Raw genomic sequence first — 14,204 nt, 5'->3', positions numbered from 1 at the left:
TACTTATGAAACTTTGGAAGCATTCTCTAATCAGTAAGAAGACTAAAGGCTCACGTTCTTAGTGCTTCTAAACAACGCTGCTTACCCCCACACTAATGCAAGAAAATGAAATGTAAAGATTACACAGGAAGAAACAAATCTGTCATTATTTAAAAATATCAACTAGGAAATCTAAGCTCCTATAAATTATTAGAACTAATAAATTCAGCAAGGTCCTGGAGAGAAGAAAAGAAAAAAAAAAAAGACAAGATAAAAGACTAAGAAAAAAAAAAAAATATATATATATATATATAGCATTCCCAACTGATTTTCCTCCTATCCAGAAAGATCATCTTCTACCCTGAGAAGACTTCTCAGTTATTCACTGGTGGGCAGCCAAAGGGTGCAGTGGGAAGAAGTGGAGGTCAGACCCCAACTCTGGAGCTTCAAATCCCAGCTCTGTCCTTTGTTTAGTGACACTGGAGCACTCTGAACTCTAGTTTGTTTTTGATTTAGTAGAAAATATTTTAAGTATCCAAATTCTATGCACACATTAGACCAGAGGTTCTCAAAGTGTGGTCCGTGGAATCCTGGGGAATCTGAGATTTTCAGGGGTTCAGAAGTCAGACCTATTTTCAGAATACTGAACCATTATCTGCCTTTTCCACAGTGTTGACGTTTGCACAAAACCGATGGTGGTTAAAACTGCAGGTGCTGGGACTTCTCTGGTGGTGCAGTGGTTAAGAATCTGCCTGCCAACGCAGGAGACATCAATCCCTGGTCCTGGAAGATCCCACAAGCCGCGGAGCAACTAAGCCCGTGCACCACAACTACTGAGCCCACTTGCCACAACTACTGAAGCCTGAGTGCTCTAGGGCCAGTGCTATGCAACAAGAGAAGCCACCACAATGAGAAGCCCATACACCACAATAAAGAGGAGCCTGCTTGCCCCAACTAGACAAAGCCCGTGTGCAGCAACAAAGACCCAATGCAGCCAAAATTAAATAAATTAAAAAAAAAAAACAAAAGCAAAAAACCACTGCAGGTGCCTTGGCATGAATCAAGGCAGTGGCACCAAGCTACACTAGCAGTCACTGTATAAAAAGTATTAACTTCATTAAATATTGGTCCTTGGGTAGGTATAATGTATTTCTGCTGTACATCTAAGTGCAATGGTTGTCTCAAGGAAAAATTTTTTATGAAACTGTGATCTGTGAGCTGATCTAACAGCTTCTCTCACAGAATATTTTTACTTGAATTAAAAATTGACAAACTATGATTACTCATACCTGGATGTTTGACAGAAATTTCCTCAAAAATGAATAAAGCGAGCCTATCATTTCAAGGAAAACAACTGTGACAGTTTGCTACCAATGATAAAATCTGCACCATCCACCATGTGCTTTCTCTGATGAGGTGGTGGTGATACTAAGGAATGTGATTTTTTGCTACTGCATAATGAAAAATGTCAACAATTAGAAGACCTACATAACTCAAGAAATCATTATTTTCTAAATGACCAATGCATGCATATCTCAAAATTACACAGGGTAAGAGACCCAATCAAAGCTCAAAACAGACCAGCTGATTCTAATGTAACAGTACAAAAAGTACATTGATAATAGTTTCAGATGCCACACTGCAACGTTAATAAACTACCACTTGTCAAGTGCTGGTATATTATCAAAGAAAACTATCCGAAATGATCTGAAAGGGCTATTTAAATCATCTACGCTTTCCAAACACTTATCTATGTGAGGCTGGATTTTCTTCACATATGTCAACCAAGACAATATATTCCGATAGCAGATAAGAGAATCGATCTGCTTTCCTACGCCAGACATTAAATAAATTTCCAAGTGTAGACAATACTGCTCTTCTCACAAAGTGTTTTGTTTTTGAAAAGGTTTTTTTAATAAAATATATTTTGGTAATAAATAATGGTTTGTAATTGTTATTTCAAATAAATAAGTAAAATTTAAAAGTTTTTGATTATGAACGGACTACAAAAGACACAGCATACTATTCTATTCAGATAGACAAAGTAATCCGTAACTGAATGACACCAACCGTGGTCCTACTCTACTTAAAATCATTCTGCTGGGACTTCCCTGATGGTCCAGTGGTTAAGACTCCACGCTTCCAACGTAGGGAGTGCGGGTTCGATTGTTGGTAGCAGAACTAGGATCCTATATGCTTCACAGTGTTGGCCAAAATATTAAAAAATAAAATAAAAATGAGCCTTTAAAAAAAAAATTCTGCTAAAATGACAGAGATCCTTTAAAAGCTAAACAGTACTCATAGGTATTCTATCCTTGCTTCCAAAAAATTTTTGTGTTTAAAAACAAGGGTTGTGGGACTTCCTGGTGGCGCAGTGGTTAAGAATCTGCCTGCCAATGCCGGAAACACGGGTTCGAGCCCTGGTCCGGGAAGATCCCAGAGCAACTAAGTCCGTGCACCACAACTACTGAGCCTGCGCTCTAGTGCCCATGCTCTGCAACGGGAAGCCCCCGCTTGCCACAACTAGGGAAAGCCTGCATGCAGCAACGAAGACCCAACGCAGCCAAGCCCCCCCCAAGACAAAAAAACAAACAACAGTTCTGACCACTACACAGCAGAAGTGTCAGAGTCATAAAAGAGAAGGAAAGACTAAGGAATTGTCTTTGAAGGAGATAAAAAATAAATGCAATATGGGATTCTAGATGGGAACCTGGATTAGAAAAAGAACAAAAGAGAAAAAAACCTGTGAAATCCAAATGAATTTTGCACTTTAGGTAGTAGTTCTGTACCAAGGCAGTTTTGAAGACTGTACTCTGGTTATGGAAGTAGGAGAAGCTGGGTTAAAAGTATACGTCAACTCTCTACACTATCTTTTTAACTCGCAAACATAAACTCCTAACTCATAAACTCACAAAGTTTAAAACAAAAAGACTCTACTACCAAGGTTCAACACAGAACAGTTTCACATCCATCTATCAGGTATGTCCCAAAGCAAGCAAAACAAATATTACAGAACTTCTTTTACTTACAGCAAAAAAAGATGAAGCATCAGATGGTATTTCCACCAAAAGTAAATGTTCGAGTTGTCCTGGCAAACTGACAAATGTCACTGTGATGAAACATATCAAGTTTATGAGACCATATCAATACACTACCAAGTTTCAAACAGCCTTGATTGAAGGACATAAACTGTACTGAATCTTACCCTTAGTGCACGGAGGGGACACCTGATTTTAAAAATTGAACACAAATCTATGGACAAACAATAGGATGTACATAAATTAGCTGAGTTCTTAGTCTACATAAAAATTACTTTTTGAATATAAGGTTTCAATACTCAGCAAATGTTTTTCCAAGGCAATCAAAGTATATTATTAGAGTCTATCCTTTAGAGCAGGGGTCAGCAAGCTACAGTCCAAAGGCCAAACCCAGCTGGCCTGTTTTTGTACAAGCATGACCTAAGAATGGTTTTTACATTTTTTTAAAGGGTTGTAAACAAACCAAACAGAGTGACAGAGACCCTCTGGCCTAGGAAGCCCTAAATATTTGCTATCTGGCCTTTTATAGAAAAGATTTGCCAATTCCTGCTTTAAGGTAATAAATTTTATTTAATTTAATGAATTTGATTAATTATAGTTTACTTATTAATTATAGTGTCCAATGTGGACACTATATTCTGAAGTCAGTATCTTTTTTTATCAACAATTTATTAAATTCCTTCAAGATTAAACCCATAAAAAGTTTTTAAAATTTGAAGTGAGAAACTTCATAGAAACTACTGCCAATTCTGGAAGTAGTCTCAGGTACCACCATAATAAATTGTTCAAATTTCACTGATCCTGAAAATTTTCTATACTTCCAAGAAATGTCACTTACTCAAGGACATTCTGCTTTAGCATGAAACCCAAGGAAAATTATCAGCTATTAAGAGCTACATAATAAACCATATACTTAGCAATCTTTTACTAACTTAACACTGATTGAAGCTGAAATTTTCACTTTACCTCAAAGGGTCTTTAAACTCACATTTTAACATTTCAATCAATATAGGAAATCTGTCTTCACCCCAAACCAGTTTTGATTTAGCAAATTATTTGTAAACTATGAATGTGCCTCTCACTTAAGAATGTGTAGTTTACCTTTTGTTTCAAAACAGGTTTATACCACAGTGACGTTTAAGAGGGCTCAGACCAATGCCCTTTGTAAGGTAATAATTTAATATCAAAAAAGTTTTTACACATAAAGAATTCACATTACTTTTGTTTTTCAAATTACTCGCTAAATCCTGAAAATTAACTTACTATAGATTATATATTTCAGGTGAACACTTAAGATGGAAAAAAAATTACAAGGTGGCCCAAAGGACCCTCCTAGGAGTGCTTTAATGAGTTTTACTTTTTCAAGTCCTTTGGTTATCTGCTTTTTACTTCACAAAACATGAATGACCCAGATTTCAAGTTACAATGGGTTTCTGCCTTCATTCAGTGAGGAGAAACTCAGTCCTCACTTGGAATCGTGGTGCTACTGACAATCGCTTTAACATCTACGAACATCGGTTTACTCACTTAAGGAAAGGATGGGCCTACTAGCTTTCTAAGGTCTCTTCGACCATCTCTAAACTCCTGACACTGTAACTAAGATTTTAAAAAACATTTATGACCCGCCTCATTTCAAACAGAATCTGCAGCAGCCTGTTCCTCACACACAAATGGGGTAGCAGTATATACAGGAGAACAAACACACACAATGAGAACCAGAGTGCAGTAGAAAAAGAGGGAAGCCAAGGCTTTTACCAGAAATTAGCCTCATCATATCCCAATACTATCAGCCCACGTTGTTTAATGCAAACATATTTCTAAATTGTCAGACTACTGAGAGAAACCACATGTTTCTTTCTTGCTATCTTCCCTCAAAGCTGAAGAAATCATTTCCTAAGTCCTTAGAAATACCTCTTGGTTTAAGCCATTCAAAAAGCAAATATGGTAGGCATACATCACTTTTTTTTTGGCCACACCGCAGGGCATGTGGGATCTTAGTTCCCTGACCAGGGATCTAATCCCCGCCCCCTGCAGTGGAAGCATGGAGTCTTAACCACTGCACCTCCAGGGAAGTCCCTCAAGCATACTTCGCTTTGAAAGAAAAGTGGAAAGCTGCCTCCAGAGCAAATTTTTATCAAGAAGTCACCTTTCCAATAATTTCAAATTTAGCGCCTCAAGTTTATTTCTTGAATTTGAGAGAACAAATGAAACAGACAAGATTCATGAGCCTTACTTCCCTGGAGCTCGGGAGCATCCCGCCTCCCCGATGCCTGAGGAAAGGAGGCCACTGCCCTAGCAGAGAAAAGAGGCTGCGCACTCCCCAGCCCCAGGGCCGGGCGTGGAAGCCCAAGGGCCATCAAAGGAGGTCTGCAACAGCCTAAAGCCTTCTTCAGACCTTCTCAGGAGCAAGGCAATCTTGGAATTTTCCTTAATTTGAATTTCAAATAAAGAGTCTTGAATTTGCAAGAGGCAAGTACTCTCCTGGCTCCTCTCGAGGACCTAATTAAATACAAAAAACTGAATAAGCTCCTTAAAAATGGTATTTGCCTTCAAAGATACTTGAAAATTAAGATTAAATAACACATACCATATAACTAAGAACCAAAAACAATCAATGGAAAAAGTTTCCTCATGGAGAGTGTTGTAAAAGACACGGAATCACAAAGATGTCAGCCATAACTTTAAGAACAAGGTAGTGAAAAGGTTTAATACCAAGATTTTCCTTCTAGACCACAAACAAAAGTTCATTAGTTGGCTGAATCACTGAAACAAACAGAATTCGAGAAAAAAACGTAAAAGCTGAAAATAACCCTCAATAAGCAAAGGTCTCAACAGCAAACATTCATTTAACTATAATTGAGAAGAAACACTCAATTTGCCTCACCTGCCCTCTTCTGCCTTAACTGCAAGGGTCTCAAGGAGCAGCATGGCCCTCGAGCCACTACGCGTTTTCAGTGGTGAATCAGCGCCACTAGTACTGCCGACTGGGGTGACCTTATGACTTTCAGTAGCTCAATTTCCTCAACAACTAAGACAGTTGTTCTAGAAAGTAAGCCACCTCATCCAGAGCCCTCAAGTTGCACAGCTGCAGAGAGGAACTGCCAAGTTCAGGAAGACCCGCAGAGACACAATCAGGGTCAGAGACCGTGATCTGAGGCTTTCATCCATGTGCTTCTACACCCTAAGAAACACCTCCACTTTTCAGCTCAGAGTTTCCCTTTAAGATTTAAAAGCCAAATTATTTCAGGGAGCAGCCCCTACCATCCAAGGCCGGCTCTGACCCAGAAGTCATTCTTCTGCAGGACTTTCAAGCTCCCTATGCTCCCCCAGAGCTGCAATGAGAGGTATGAAAGCTACTGGGAAACTGGACAGCACGTCAAAGACATCAGGCATTACTTTCAAGAACCTATTCTCAAAATCTCATTTAATTCGCATTAAGGAAAAATTGCCAAACCACTGAATTTGACAGTTTAATCGGGTGAAGGTACCGTATGTAATCTATACTTCCACAGAACTGCTAAAAAATAAAAATACGGAGCTGCCAAACTAATAGGAAAAAAACCCAGTATTCTTCAGGATAAAGGCGAGAGACTAAGCTCAGATCTGTTTCAACCTCTCAAAATTAAACAAAATGAATGGCCGCTTGTATACACAGCAGACTAAACAAACTCTAGTTTGTGGTGCAATCAGTGCATCTTAAAGCCTTCTGCAAAAGGAAGCAGCCTCAGAGGGTAGTCCCCCCAAAGAAAAACTTCACTTTGAGACAATTAAAAAACCTAAGTTAATGTGCTTTCCTCCCCTGTGGCTACTTTCACTTATGATATAATTACTATTGGAATATCAAGTGATTAAAATTTGCAACCAGGAAAGACTACAATGTAGAACAGAATAGAAATTGATATCCAAACCTTGGAGTGTTTTCCCAACACAAGCCCTACCATTTTGTACACTGTATTCCACCTCTTGTAAATCACTTGCAAGGCAAGGAAGCCCCTTCCCCCAAATCAAGCGATCCTAACACTGGGGCGTACTTTAGAGCAAAAATGCAGCCCTCAGGGGCGGTCCCCGGGCCGAAGCCTGCAGGGCAGCCCTCCTCGCGCGCCCCAGCGGTGGGCAGAGGCCCGCCGGGCTCCGCGGCGCGGGCAGAGGCCCAGGGTCGTGCAGGCCTTCCCCAAGGAGTCAGAGGCTTCCGCCCGCCCGCCCGCCCGCGCCCGGGCACCGGTACCTCATGCTGTAGGCGCCGGCGCCCAGCTCCTGCCCGATGCCCGAGAGGCTGGCGTCGAAGTCGTGCACCAGCCCGGACTCGATCACCTCGTCCATCTTGAGCACCCAGGCCATCTTCCGGCCTCGCCGCCGCCCGGCGCGCAGCGCGGCCTCCGCGAGCGGGGCGAAGAGGCCGGAGCTCCGCGGGCGCGTCCTGGGGGAGGGCGCGGGTGAAGCCTCCGGCGGCGCGGCGAGTGGTCACCAGCGGCGGCCCGGGCGGCGGCCGAGACGAGGGCAGCCGGGGCCCCGCGGGCAGCGAACTGCGAGCCCGGCGAGCAGCTGCAGCGGGAGCGGCCGGGCCGCCGGCAGCGCCTCCCTCCCGCGGGCGCCGGCCCCGCGCCTCATGCCGCCGCCGCCGCCCACCCCCTGCGCCGCTAGCGCTAGCGCCGCCGCCACCGCCGCCGCCCGCCCCGCCCCGAGGCCCCCGGCCGCATCCTCCCCGGGACCGCGCGGGGGCGGGAGCTCAGCCCGCCCGTCACCCGACCCCCGGCCTCGACCCCCGGCCCTCGGCCCACCCGCCCCGGCTCTAGCGCCCCGCCGCCCCGGCCAACCCCGCCGACGCCGCTCCGCCAGCCCGGACGCGGGCTTCGCTGCAGCTCCGGCTCCACCTCGCTCCCCGCTTCCGCCTCCTCCGGCCCCGCCCCGGCCGCGGCCCCGCCCCCGCGCTCGCCCCGGGCCGGGCCCGCCCCTCACGGCCCCGCGCTCCGCGGCACTCCCGACGCTCGGCGGTGAAGCAACTGCAGGGCCGTGCGGCGCAGCCCCGCCCACAAGGCAGGTTCCCAGACACAGAGACCTGGCGGCCTCCCTGCACACCAGCCCAGGAAGAGGCGGTGCCAAAGGGCCGCCCGTTTCCGCCCACCCAGAAAGGCGGCCTGATTGACAGGCGATCTGAACAATAATAGCGAGTGCCTCGTCGAGGCTCCCGTGAGTCTCTGTGCCCCTGTGTGCTAAACAACCAATCAAAATCTTCTTCCTCTTGGGCGGGCTGGAGGAGTGAATTTGCTGCCAAAAGAAAAAGTTCATTGGACCGCACTGGAGGAAGCCGCCCTAAACGCCACTTCTGGAGGTGCTTTGGTCCCGTGAGGTCTTTGCGGGTACTTTCTGGGTTTTGCCCACACTACAGATGGAGAGAGAGCGGTTGTGAGTCTTAGCCAATAGCCTCACACCCTCTCTGGGCGCTGAAAGGCCCATTGGACAGAAAGGCTTGATTGACGTGAGTGCAAGCCAATCAACGCTCCCAAGAAAGGGCTCCGGAAAGTTCCCTCAACTGCTATTTGCAGTGAGTAGCTTGGAGAGCTCGAGCTAAAGGAGGGGTTGGGGCGCAGGAACAGACGGCAATTATGCTATTGTTATTGTTCATGCTCCTGGGGTTCACTGGATTTTGGGGATTCCCGTCCACGGTCTCTCCAATGAGTGCAGCTGAAGTCGTGTCGAGGGCTCCCATACTCATGTCTATTGCTTGATGCTGGTTGAGGACCAGGCCCAGGCCTGCAGGAACGCCTGCACGTGGCCTTTCGGTGTGGTCTTGACTTATGCCACAGCGTGGCATCTGGGTTCCAAAAGCTAGTGTCCCGAAAGACAGGCAGTAGAAGCTGCTGGTTTTTTTAGGACAAAGATTCTTTGCTTGACCAAACTTTAGTCAGGCTTCTGACCTTCACCTATCCCATCTGTAAAATGTAGGTTTAGCAAGAACCCCACTAAACCATTTTAGGAACTCCTTCATTCCGTATCTGATCAGGTTCCTCAGCGTTCACCATCACCTAGGTGATATCTGATCACCCTGGCCTGCCTTCAACAGGAATCCTGTTAGGTAGGTTTAACCAGAAACCCCCTTGCCCTTGATGTTTCCTCAGAGTACATTTTCATCCGCTGACCGCCGCCCTGCTCCTTGGCTCTACATTCCCAATTACCATGCTGTATTTGGGGTTGAGACCAGTCTCCCCCACTACAAATCCAATTGCAGTGGTCCCTGAACCAGTCAAGGTCCTGAATGCAGTCTGCTTACCATCTTTAACAACTGTCATTGATTTTTTTTTTTTTTAAGCACTTAAGGCCTGGGACAAGACACTGATTCAGAATGTTTATTCTGTATTGTATTCTGTTAGTCAAGCAGCCACAGAATCAGTTTGATGGGAGCAGAGTTAAATAATTTGGGCCCCATGTTTTAAAACTGCCAGCATCCACCCTCTGGCCACAGATGTTTTACATTCTTTCCATATGCAGCATACACTCATCCCCTCCCCGGACCCTTGTAAAGTTCTCATTCCAATACAGCGTTTAGGTCCAGAATTTTGTGAGGCCCTGGAGCAGATGAGGCTCTTGGATGCAGTTCCTTGGATGTAACTCATTTGGTTCCTCTCCATATGGAGGTCTGTGAATCAAAAAGACAGGGGATCTGCACCAACCACTACCACACACATCACATGCAATGATGAGACAGGCATGGGAAACTGTGCCTCTGTGCGCATTTCCCTTAAAAGAGGAGAGCAGTGAAAGGCACATAGTAGTCACTAGTCCACAGAAATTCCACTTCCAAGCTCACTTGTGTGATTGTTGGCTAGAAGCCTCAGTGCCTCAATATTTGGGACCACAGGGCTGCTTGAGTGTCCTCAAAACGTGTCCCTGGCACCTCCCAGAGTAAATAAACCATGAGAGAGGGAGGAAGCTGCAGTGCCTTTTATGACCTGGTCTCCAAAGCCACACACCATCCCTTTCACTTTATTTCTGTTCCATAGAAGTAAGTCAATTCAGTCCAGCCTTCATTCAAAAGGATGAGAATTAGTGTCAAAGAACTTGTGGACATATCTTTAACCAAAACAGCCACATTCATTCTTATCACTTACTGGTTTTTTGTTTGTTTTTGGCCATGGCACATGGCTTGTGGGACCCTCTGCAGTGGAAGCACAGACTCCTACCCACTGGACCGCCAGGGAGTGTCTACTTAATAGGTTTTTGAAGGCACTAAAACAGCAGAATTAGATCAGAAAAAGAAATTTGAGATATAGAAATGGGAAGAAGAAGGTTAAGATTATCACCATTTATAGACTATATGCTCATATACGTGGACATCTCATGGGAAACAAGTAAAAATTTAATAACACAGTGGCATGTGCCATGAATATTCATAAATCAATAGCTTTATATAAACAAGCAAGTTTGAAACTATAATATAAGGAAAGGATATATCTACAATATAATTTTAATTTTAATTTTTTTTTTTTTTTTTTTTTGCTGTGCTGCATGGCATGTGGGATTTTAGTTCCCCAACCTGGGATCAAACCCACACCTCCTGCATTGGAAGTGCAAGTCTTAACCACTGGACCTCCAGGGAAGTCCCTACAATATAATTTTAAAAGAGGAAATACCTAGGAACTAACCTAATAAATGTAAAGGACTATGTGAGCAAAATTTTTTAATTCTCAAAATAAACACAAATGTACATTGAAAATAAATAATACTACATCCAGTATTATCATGGTAGTTCTCCTTAAGCTAACCAGTAAATTTAATATGCTTCCAATAAAAATAGTAACAATTTTTTAACTGGACAAGCTGATTCTAAGATTAATATGGAAAAATAAATGAACAAAAATAGTCCAAAAAATCTGAGAAAGTCCAAAGATATTAAGACATTATAAAACCTAAATATTTAAGAGTGTGCATTGGTGAATGAATAGATAGTTGAGCAAGGGAAGAGAATGAAAAATCTAGAAACAGATCAATAAGCATATGAAAATTTATTATGCAGTAAAAACTGGCATCTCAAATCATGGTGGAAAATGGGGTAGTCAGTAAATGATTTGGGAATCAACATTAACCATCTGAAAGATATACCAAAATAAACTCCAAGTGGCTTGAAGTTTTTTGTTTTTCTCCAAAAAGGTTTGGAAAGATAGAAAGCAAAATCATAAAACACTAGAAGAAAACATGGGAACGTAATTTTGGAGGAGGAACATAATTTCAGAGAGGAAAGGGCTTTTTCAATTATGACACAAAATCTACAAATCTTAAGAGGCTGATAGCATTTGACAACACAAAAATTGTACTTTTCTTCCTAGTAAACACTACCATAAGCAAAATTAAAAGAGAATAGAAAAAAAAATCTATTTAGAACTTAGATCAGGGACAAAAGTTTTATTTCCCTAATATATAAAGTTTCTACAAATAGATTAAACAAAGTACCATGAAAATGGCATTTGTACGCTGCAACTCCAAAGAAGACACAAATTGGAGTACATCTTTGAGATCCTCCCACACAGAAACTTTCATCAAAAAGAGCAACTAAGGACATGGAAGCAACGTAAATATCCATTGACAGAGGAATTGATAAAGAAGGTGTGGTACATATATACAATAGAATATTACTCAGCCATAAAAAGAAATGAAATTGGGTCATTTGTAGAGACGTGAATGGACCTAGAGAGTGTCAAACAGAGTGAAGTAAGTCAGAAAGAGAAAAGCAAATATCATAACACATATGTGGAATCTAGAAAAATGGTATAGATGATCTTATTTGCAAAGCAGAAATAGAGGCACAGACATAGAGAACAAATGTATGGATACCAAGGGAGAAAGGGGTGAGGTGGGGTGGGAGGAATTAGGAGAATGGGAGTGACACATATACATTATTGGTACTATGTATAAAGTAGACAACTGATGGGAACACATTGTATAGCACAGGGGACTCTACCTAATGCACTGTGGTGACCTAAATGGGAGGGCAGTCCAAAAGGGAGGACATATCTGTATGTGTGTGGCTGATTCATTCTGTTGTGCAGTAGAGGCTAACACAACATTGTAAAGCAAACGTACTCCAATAAAAATTAATCAAAAAAAAAAAAAAAAAAAAGAAGAGCAACTAAACTGAGGGGCTACCTCCTGTAGGACAACCTGAAACCTCACCACTAGAATGTTACATTGCCAATAATGGTGAGGATTAGCCACATCTGAAGAACACTCTGTTCTTGCTGTTTTGCAAAACTGTGAAAGAAGCTAATACAGCCCTCAACAGAAAAGCTGCTATTGCTGTGGTCAGTGATCCCATACCTACCATTTTCTCTCAATTAGATATGACCCTGGGGATCAGCCAAGGAACGACTGCTCTCCTTACAGAGCCTTCCTCCAATCAGTACTTAGTAACAGCTAATGACCAGGAAGACAGCTGGTAAACAGGAAGGACGAGCTCCTGATGGAGAAAAGTGGGTCTTTAAGAAATGTTCAAATTTGAGCACCAGATTAAAAAGTGCTACCTGCTTGGACTTCTGAACAGCAATTAATTTTTCCTTGAGAAAAATCAGGGATAAATAGCATGGTATTCAAATGCTGGCAAGTTAGCAAAGACACTCTTTGTGTGATGGTTCTCGGGCTTTGCTTAACCTTCTCAAAATATGCATCCCTGCAGGTTCTTTGTTAAGAGGTTCATGGTGCTAGTGTCTGAATGTTTGTGTTCCCTCAAAATTCAAGGTGACAACATTAGAAGGGAGGTGATGAGGTCATAAGGGCAGAACCCTCATGAACGGGATAAGCACTCTCATTAAAAGAGACTCCACAGAGCTCTCTAGCCCCTTGTGCCACGTGAGGACACAATGAGAAGTCTGCAACCCAGAAGAGAGCCCTCTCCTGTCTATGCTGGCTCCCTGATCTCAGACGTACAGCCTCCGGAACTGTGAGAAATAAATTCCGTCCTTTATAAGCCACCCGTCTGTGGTTTTTTGTGATAGCAGCCTGAAGAGATTAAGACAATGGGATGCTGAGTGCACCTTTGGAACATACTGAGATTTTGGAAAAGCCAGGGCTAAGTACCCAGTGAACTGGAGTGTCAGTTAAGTTTTGCTCTGCAACCAGCCATTTCAGAATTTAGTGACTTAACCAGCATTTACATAGCTCATGCTTCTGTGGGTCAGCAAATTAGGGGGCTCAGCTGGGCAGCTATTGTGAGCTCAGCGAGGCTTCCTCATGCTGTTGCAATGAGCTGTGGGGTGGCCAGCTGATCTTGGCCGGCTCTCTCTGACATCTGGGGTTTGACTGCACTGCATGGCCTCCAGCTCTCACGCAGACTAGCCCTGCCTTATGCTCTTGGCGGTTGAATGGGTTCCAAGAGACAACAGGACAGTGGAAGGCCTTGATCAGCCCAGAACGGGAGAACCATAACTTCTGCTGAAAACTCATGGCCGAAGCAAGTCATAAGACCAGCCCACATCCAAGCAATGGGGAGACAGACTCTGCCACTTAAAAGGAGGAGATGCAAAATCACAATAATTGTGTGGATATAAATGCTGACAAGGAGCAAAGACGATTTATGTCTGCTTGTTCTTAAAATGCTTTATCATAATAAAATGTGGGGTTTTTTCAGATTCTCTCTTTGTTAAGAGAAATAGGGGAGGGATTGGGGAATTGTGGCCATTTTTGTAAAAAACATACCACAACCAGGTAGGTAGGAAAATGTTTGAAATACTTCAAGTCTGCTGAATATAAAACTAGCAACATTTGTTCCTGGAACAGCTAGCAAATACGCTCATTCTGAGGTTGGTGATGACAATATCATTAAGGGGAATTTGATCAAAGCCCCTTTGCCTTCAAAATGAGAATGTTACCTTCCTGGTTCTGTATGTGCATGGGAAGAATGCCCTTCGACCAGATTTTGGGAACTGGGACTATGTCACAAAGAATATGAACCTCATGTAGAACACATGACCACAAGTCAGGGCCGCGTGCTCTCTTCAATGTGAGACGTTAGTTAGATTCTGAGACAGGATTTGGATTTGAATTCCACCTCTGCCAATTACTACTGTGCAATCTAGGACTAGTTATGTAACCTCTCTTTACCTCAGCTTCCTCCTCTGGCGATGGAGGTAATAGTACAGCTCCCTCATGGAGTCTTTATGAGGATTAAATAAATTAATACATGGATTGAGCTTGGAACTC

General features: G+C 43.4%; 1 protein-coding gene across 4 annotated transcripts in view; it reads right to left on the bottom strand.

The window, feature by feature from the left end:
* Positions 1 to 7,896, bottom strand: part of UBP1 (upstream binding protein 1) — a 63,777-nt gene extending 55,881 nt beyond the window's left edge. The window contains exons 1-2 of one of the 4 annotated variants that reach the window (XM_057704457.1): positions 7,832 to 7,896; positions 7,243 to 7,434 (exon numbers count right to left, since the gene is read on the bottom strand). In XM_057704457.1, the coding sequence (XP_057560440.1) occupies positions 7,243 to 7,355 (113 nt within the window). In that variant the 5' untranslated portion in view covers positions 7,356 to 7,434; positions 7,832 to 7,896. Of the gene's footprint in view, positions 1 to 3,008; positions 3,089 to 7,242; positions 7,645 to 7,831 lie in introns of those variants that run through there. The other 3 variants (XM_057704458.1, XM_057704460.1, XM_057704459.1) reach the window with 3 other exon arrangements.
* Positions 7,897 to 14,204: the final 6,308 nt, after the last annotated feature.

The sequence above is a fragment of the Hippopotamus amphibius genome, chromosome 13, assembly GCF_030028045.1.
Source record: "Hippopotamus amphibius kiboko isolate mHipAmp2 chromosome 13, mHipAmp2.hap2, whole genome shotgun sequence".
Taxonomy (NCBI): Eukaryota; Metazoa; Chordata; class Mammalia; order Artiodactyla; family Hippopotamidae; genus Hippopotamus; species Hippopotamus amphibius.
This window is presented reverse-complemented; position numbering and strand designations above follow the sequence as displayed.